Source organism: Mugil cephalus, chromosome 4 (genome assembly GCF_022458985.1).
Source record: "Mugil cephalus isolate CIBA_MC_2020 chromosome 4, CIBA_Mcephalus_1.1, whole genome shotgun sequence".
Classification (NCBI taxonomy): Eukaryota; Metazoa; Chordata; class Actinopteri; order Mugiliformes; family Mugilidae; genus Mugil; species Mugil cephalus.
The window spans coordinates 3,076,703-3,083,313 of NC_061773.1; the positions used below are offsets into that span (position 1 = coordinate 3,076,703).

The 6,611-nt window shown below is 40.1% G+C and overlaps 1 protein-coding gene across 2 annotated transcripts; it reads right to left on the reverse strand.

Moving 5' to 3' along the window:
• Positions 1-1,113: 1,113 nt before the first annotated feature.
• Positions 1,114-5,153, reverse strand: tmem183a (transmembrane protein 183A). Of its 2 annotated transcripts, none has more exons than XM_047583933.1 (8): positions 4,943-5,153; positions 4,556-4,645; positions 4,260-4,430; positions 4,007-4,166; positions 3,383-3,563; positions 3,061-3,141; positions 2,775-2,927; positions 1,114-2,296 (listed from the first exon to the last, which is right to left on the reverse strand). In XM_047583933.1, the coding sequence occupies exons 1-8, from the start codon at positions 5,004-5,006 to the stop codon at positions 2,111-2,113; spliced, it is 1,086 nt and encodes a 361-aa protein (XP_047439889.1). In that variant the 5' UTR covers positions 5,007-5,153; the 3' UTR covers positions 1,114-2,110. The 2 variants fall into 2 exon arrangements, with proteins under 2 accessions (XP_047439889.1, XP_047439888.1); XM_047583932.1 differs by having other exon boundaries at positions 2,775-2,930.
• Positions 5,154-6,611: the final 1,458 nt, after the last annotated feature.

The window sequence follows — 6,611 nt, forward strand, 5'->3', positions numbered from 1 at the left end:
AACTCAGAGCGTCTGCGGTCACCTGTGTCACCACCAATGGCAAAGCGCAAATGGGTTTATGGGAAATGGAGTTTCCTCGTGGCGGTATTTTGAGGCGATGACGTGATGCCATCTGACTGCGAAGGGAGAAGTCCTCCAAGTTTGGCTAAAACATTCCCAAGATATTCCCGAGTGTTTGCTCATGGTTAAGTTTGCAGTGCAGCGCTGACTATCAATGAATTCCTTATATGCCCTATAGAGAGGTGACCTCTATTTTGGTGTGTAAGGTCTTCTGCACCCTCTTTAGGGTTCACATATGGGTAATCCATTTTATCACGAAATTCACGATTTTCTGATGGGTTAACCGCTAATCCAGATTCTCATGTGACTGTTATTCAGGACATTTGCATTTTAATCCAAAAAGTACATACTTGAAGCACATTAAAATCACAATCACAAAAACAAGTGCTGTAAAGGAGGCAATCGTGATTATTTGGAGCAAACTAATCCAAAAACTATCCGTTATGTGAAGCATAAGAAGCATAACATTATGACCATGTTCCTGATAAAGTGTAGGTCTCCCTTGTGCCTCCAAAACAGTTGAGACTCATCAGAGAATGGACATGGGTCTGAGGGTGTCTTGAGGTGTCTGTTAAAGTGGTCCTTTGGGTCCTATGGGTTGAGGGGAGGGGCCTCTGTGGATCATCCCACAGATACTTGATCAGTTTGAAATCCAGTAAATTTGGAGGTTAGGTCAACACCTTGTGCCGTTCATATTTTTTTGTTGTTCCTAAAGCGTTTTTGTGTGTGTGTGTCAGGCTGCATCCTGCTGGGGATGGCTGCTGACATCAAGGAGTGTCATTGCTATGAGGTGGGAATGTCTGCGTCAAGCTAGGTGGGTGCTACATGTTAAAGTAACATCCACATGAATGATTACCAAATCCAAACATTTCTCAGCAGAACACTGAATTATCACAAGATGGCCAGTTATTCACTTCTTCTGTCAGTGGTCATAACGTTATGTCTGATCTGTGTGTCTTTTGTGTGTAACAAAGGCAATACCCACTATGTCCATAGGAGGGAGGCAAATATTATAAATTATTCTCCTACATTTCATGGACAAGAACAGAGACCTTTGAATGGGCAGTTTGTCTTTATTTCAGCTCAGTAGGCTTTTAATATTATTGTTATTATTGATTAAACTAAACCACCTTCTAAAACAATCAAAAGTTTGAAAACCAGAACATCCATCTGTCCTCTGCAAAGGTGTAGCACCATTTACTAAAATTGTATTACTTCAAGCGTATGTGGCAAATCTAATGCCATTTTCCTTCACAGTAAATGCCAAAATCAGTCCACATTAAATGACTGTGACCATGTCTAAATAAATAAACGTCAATGCTAGCTGACAGGTACAATTTTACTTGCGTTCAACACACACAGTTCATTTTTAATAAGCCAAGTCATTCAAGGTAGAAACTGAAAGTCTGAAGGTAGCAGTAAGGGATACAGCTCAGATAATCAGTAACAAAACAATCAAGATGTTTTAGCCAAACAAAGAAAAAGAAAACCCTGCCCACATCAGTAAATCATGTCTGAGGTAAATCCTCTCTTTGGCCGCTTCAGTTATTGATTTTCACATAATACTAAGTAAGGCTGCCTTAAAGTAAATACACTAAAACTGCTTTAAAAGATTAACAAAACTTTGCTGATACAACATTGTCAAAATTCAAACAAGGGTAATTTTTCAAGTGAGCATAAAAACAAACCACTGAGAGGACAATTCACATTTCCTATCCTGTCAATCCAATCACTCATTGAGCTCGTCCGGAAAATGTGTGATATGTGTATGTTCGACATGCAATAATGTTGCCTGTGTAAAATACTGGTGGGCTGTGGGTGGTTGTACCAAATACACACGCTCCACTCAGATGGGACCGACAAAGGACTTATTTCGGGACAGTCAATCTCGGCTTATTTAGTCTTATTTTATTATTTTAACATCTAACAATCAAAGTGTGTATGTGCAAAATATCTGTCACTGAACATGACCCTGCATGTTTTTTTGTTTTGTTTGGTTTTACAGCAGGGCTTTTCGATGTGATCCTCTGTTGTGACAGGAACTGAAGTCTTATGTGTAGGGTAAGGAGGGGTACTGTGGATGCCACCAGTCCATGAGCTTCACACTCTGTACAGGGTCCAACACCACCTGGATGCCACCTTGATCTCCTCTCTTCTTTCCCCGATGGAGGGGCGAATCCTGGAAGACTAGACGGACGCGGTGGTGACGCATATCTGTGCTTACATTGATTGTAAACTATGAGGAAGGCAGAAGGAAACAAGTGCAGATTAGAGGATCCTGTTTGTTTTGAAGTCTTCTAGGCTGGTGTTTCAATAAGAGTGGAAGTGGCACCTTTCCTGATATGTAAACCTTTGTGTCAATAGACCTGTCCAAACAGGTCTATTTAAAAGCAATAAATAAAACTTTTAAAAGACTACGTGTAAATCAATCACTGTTCTTGTTAACAGTTTATCACATTTGTCATAAAACTGTCTTCTACCAATATGACAAGATTTACCTTCCTTTTAGCTTAACTGACAGATTAGTTATGAGACTGTACGATCAAACAAAACCCTAATATGGTGCCTTAAAGGACTTCTGCATAAGATTTGGTGCCATCTAGTGGTGAGGTTGCAGAGGTGGCTTTGAGATGAAATTTTGATTGTCTATTACAATCAGAGCAACACAAGCACATAGTTAAGGGGTTTAAGTCCAAAAACCATGAGTTACTTGCCAGGGTCAACGTCATGCCCATGACCACAGGAGTGAAGATGAAGTTGAGAGTGGTGACCTGAAGCATATAGCAGTCAGAGTCTGGATTCAAATGAACATCTTCATACTGCCTAGGCATGCGCAAGGACTTGGCACAACCATTCTTACTGTGTCCCTGCTGGAATGGAGATGAACAGAGAAACATTTAAGATAAAAAAATATGATAGTAGAAGCCACAGTAGGTTATTTTAGAGCTGTTAAGTCAGCATAATGAAAATACATTTATACATTTCAAAAAGCAATTTTACCTGCTTAATAAATTTGAAGCTGAACTCCCACAAGGACTCTGGCCGAGTCCCTGAGACCTTTTTGACCCAGAACAGTAAACACTGCAATAAAAAATTATAAGCATGTTCATAGTGAAAGGCTATTTGTAAGGTCAGTTTTGCTTCTTTACAAACAATGCAATCTTTGCTTCCATCTTTTTGATTTTCCTTCAAGTAAAATTTACAGATCTCACTGAGAAATATCCATTTTCTTTTGAACCGTTATGTAACAAACCAACTGCTATTGAGGGTAGAGCTGGTTATTAATTGGCATATTTAGCTCTCTGGAACAACAATTATTTACCTTGGAATTGATCAAAGTTGTGGGCGTGGATTCTGGCAGTGCAGGAACCTTTGACACACGCAAGACGAACGGCTCATACAAAATGAAAAGGGAACGAATCACACAGGCCCGTAGACAGCGCATCCTATCGATGCAGTTGGGCTGGAGCCTAAACGGCAGATCAACATCGATCCGGTAGTGCCTTTAAAAAGTGAGACATACAATGTGTTAATGTTTTTTTACTGCATGGTATAAATGATCACATGCAATATATATGCAATATTACTCCAAGACACATATTTTATATAGTTCCAATATCAATATTATAATTATATCACTTCCCATTTCTTTTCATCTGTCCAAATTCATTCCAAACTGTGCAAAAAAATTCTAACCTATGAAATACTGTTTAACTTGTGCAATACATGGCAGGAGCCTCTGAGTTTGGCATTTCCTTAAGCTTCTTGATTGAATCATCTGTGTACATTTGTACCTTCAACCAATGACTGTAGAAATTTAATGATGTCACTACGTGCAATTGAGTGTTTTACACCAAGGTCCAAGTACTCCAAATAACACTTTAATCTTCAGCACCAACACTTTCATCAATAACTTGTAAACAAATGGTCAATAAAAATGTCTTACCTTCTGTAGAGTCTAGTCCAGAAAGCTGCAGTGCAAGTGACAGTCCAGGCATTTCTGCAGATTAGAGAAAATCTGCAAACGTCCTCAGGCCGAATATAGGAGGAGAGCACTAACCAAATGTCCACAGGATATATCCCACCATCACTGCTCTCAATGCTTTCTGTGGAAAACAACAAGCAAACGTCCACCATAAGTTTTGCTGTCTGGAAACTTAATCTAAAACACAATCTACCCATAAATTAAAAAACAATACCCTTTCTGCGCTTGTTTTTCTTTTTGCTGACAGCTTTAGTTTCACTTTCACCATCTTCCTCAGGGTCTAGGTCATCACTGCTTCCCAAAGTGTCTGGATTGACACTTATGGCAGACGAGAGGACCTCTTCTACAGCACCCTGAGATGCTTCCAGGCCACAGAGTAATTTCACTGAAATACATAACAATGAACCAGTTAAGCTAATGGATATTTTTTTTTTACGACAAGAAAAACAAAATGACACTGCGATCTTAACCGTTTCGCATAAGTCTGAGTGAACACCGTCATAGATTTACCTTCTTTTTCAATCGCATTTGCCACGGCCTTTTTCACTCTCCCCGACTTCACAACGGCTGGATCGGCATCAGCGTAATCAGCAACAGTAACTAGGGGGGAAAACGTCCAGACTTCTCAATAGCTCCTATAGCTTGGGGCGGGGCCACACTATTATGACAACACTTGCGAAACCTGCTTATCTGTGACATAACTCCAAATTATTTTTTATCCAACTACAGATTAAAATGCCCGCAGCCTGTGCTGACATTTTAATACCTGTGTCATTACATCTGTGTAACAGAGTTAACTTTGACTTCGTAAATTTGGTGAAAAGTAGCAACTACTTCCCTCGACTATGAAGCGCTACAGCGGACCAGCTAGCTTAATGGCTAGTAGACGTAGCCTACCGGATTCCGAACAAACGTCCCCGGCCTTGAACTTCAGCCGTTTTCGGTTCCCTTTCTTGGGCATTTCGACACCAACGATCTGCGGACACTTAACGGGGCTGTGGTTTCTGCCATGTCTCTATGGCAAGCTGAGGTAAAGAAAAAAAAAGAAAAATGACAGAGAAAATGAAAAGTGTTCCACCAGGATCTTCAGCCATCATGGAATGACGTAGTGCTGAAGGTAACGCGAGAGTTGTTGGTGTTCTTCTTCTTCTTCTTCCTCTTCTGCTGCTGCACATATGCTTCCCTGCCCCCTTCCGGCGCATGCGGACACAAACTTAGTCCAGACATAAAGAAATAAAGGACATTAATTTGACACTTTGCTGTCAAAGAGTATTAAATTCTGAGCTAAAATTTAACTTGTACTGGTTTTATTTGGTAAGGTCGAATGTTTTTGTCGGGCTGCATGACTTGTGAACATATTCTACCACTAGATGGCGACAAATAACCGTCACTTTTTTTTTTTACCATCCCACTGAATTTTGTAATCATATTAAGGCAGAAATGTGACCGAGACTGAGAGCCGACGCTTTGCAAATATGCAAATGTGTACATATATACACCATGTGAATTTAAACTTTCTTAACAAAAACCCACCATATTGGTCCATAGAAGGTTAACATTTCTGAAACTCTGTAGGAAACAGATCAGATCAGATCTGTATCTGTATCTGTATCATTTAAATGTGGACCCAAAACTATCAAGGCAAATTATAATGGTTGGGGAAATAAAACTGCCTCTAAAGTCCACCAGTTTCATATACATATTTTTAAGGGTTCTGATCTCTCTCTTTCTCTCTCTCTCTCTCTCTCTCTCTTTTTTTTTTTTTTTTACTCTGTGTGGTGGAAATAGGTTACAGAACGCATTTGATTCTGAACTCTTACTTGAATTTGCTCTAAAACAGTTTCCTTAAAAAAGAATCCATAAATCCCCAATGATTTTATCTCTGTAACATCCAATCAATTTGCCTAATAGCAACAGAAAGTCCTATGTACATTTAAATCCTGGTCTGATTATGGAATAATCAGTCATAAATGTGTTCTTTTTGGTCATCTCTTTAGGCTGCTAATCTCTATCTCCATACACTATAAAAACAAGACCATCATGTATCTGTGCAGATCACAGATTATAGCTGACTTGCAATATATAAACGGAGATCTGAAAACACAACATGATTTGGGCGAGTTTCTGTGTCTGCCAAGTGGTGAAATCTATCTCTCTAGATAGATAGATAGATAGATAGAGAGAGAGAGAGAGAGAGAGAGAGAGAGAGAGAGAGAGAGAGAGAGATGGAGCTGTGCCCAACACCTTAGAGCAAACATACCCCTGGCCAGATGTAGATCTTGTTTACTGACAGAGCTGATACACCTCAGGGCCTTGGTGTAGTTAAATTGCAACAACCAGACAATTTAATGGAGTGTGACTCAGTATCAGTTGTTCAGCTAACCACACGATTCAGGGTGACGCCTATTTCCTAGCCCCTTGCTCACGGCCTTCATTTCACATCCTGCAGGGTGCGCTACACAGTCAGAGGCACCACTGTTGGTCAAACTGCTGCAGATGGACGTCCCAGGAGACGTCAGGTCAGGGACAAGCTTAGTGGTACTGATGTGAAAAGTTGATTAGATTT

What these genes read in the sequence shown, in the direction of transcription:
- tmem183a (XM_047583932.1), bottom strand. Translation starts at nt 5,006, where the DNA reads ATGCCCAAGAAAGGGAACCGAAAACGGCTGAAGTTCAAGGCCGGGGAC. An exon ending in AAATGCGATTGAAAAAGAAG is followed by an intron (nt 4,431 to 4,555) that starts GTAAATCTATGA and finishes TATGTATTTCAG; the next exon opens with TGAAATTACTCTGTGGCCTG. An exon ending in GCTTCAAATTTATTAAGCAG is followed by an intron (nt 2,931 to 3,060) that starts GTAAAATTGCTT and finishes TCTCCATTCCAG; the next exon opens with CAGGGACACAGTAAGAATGG.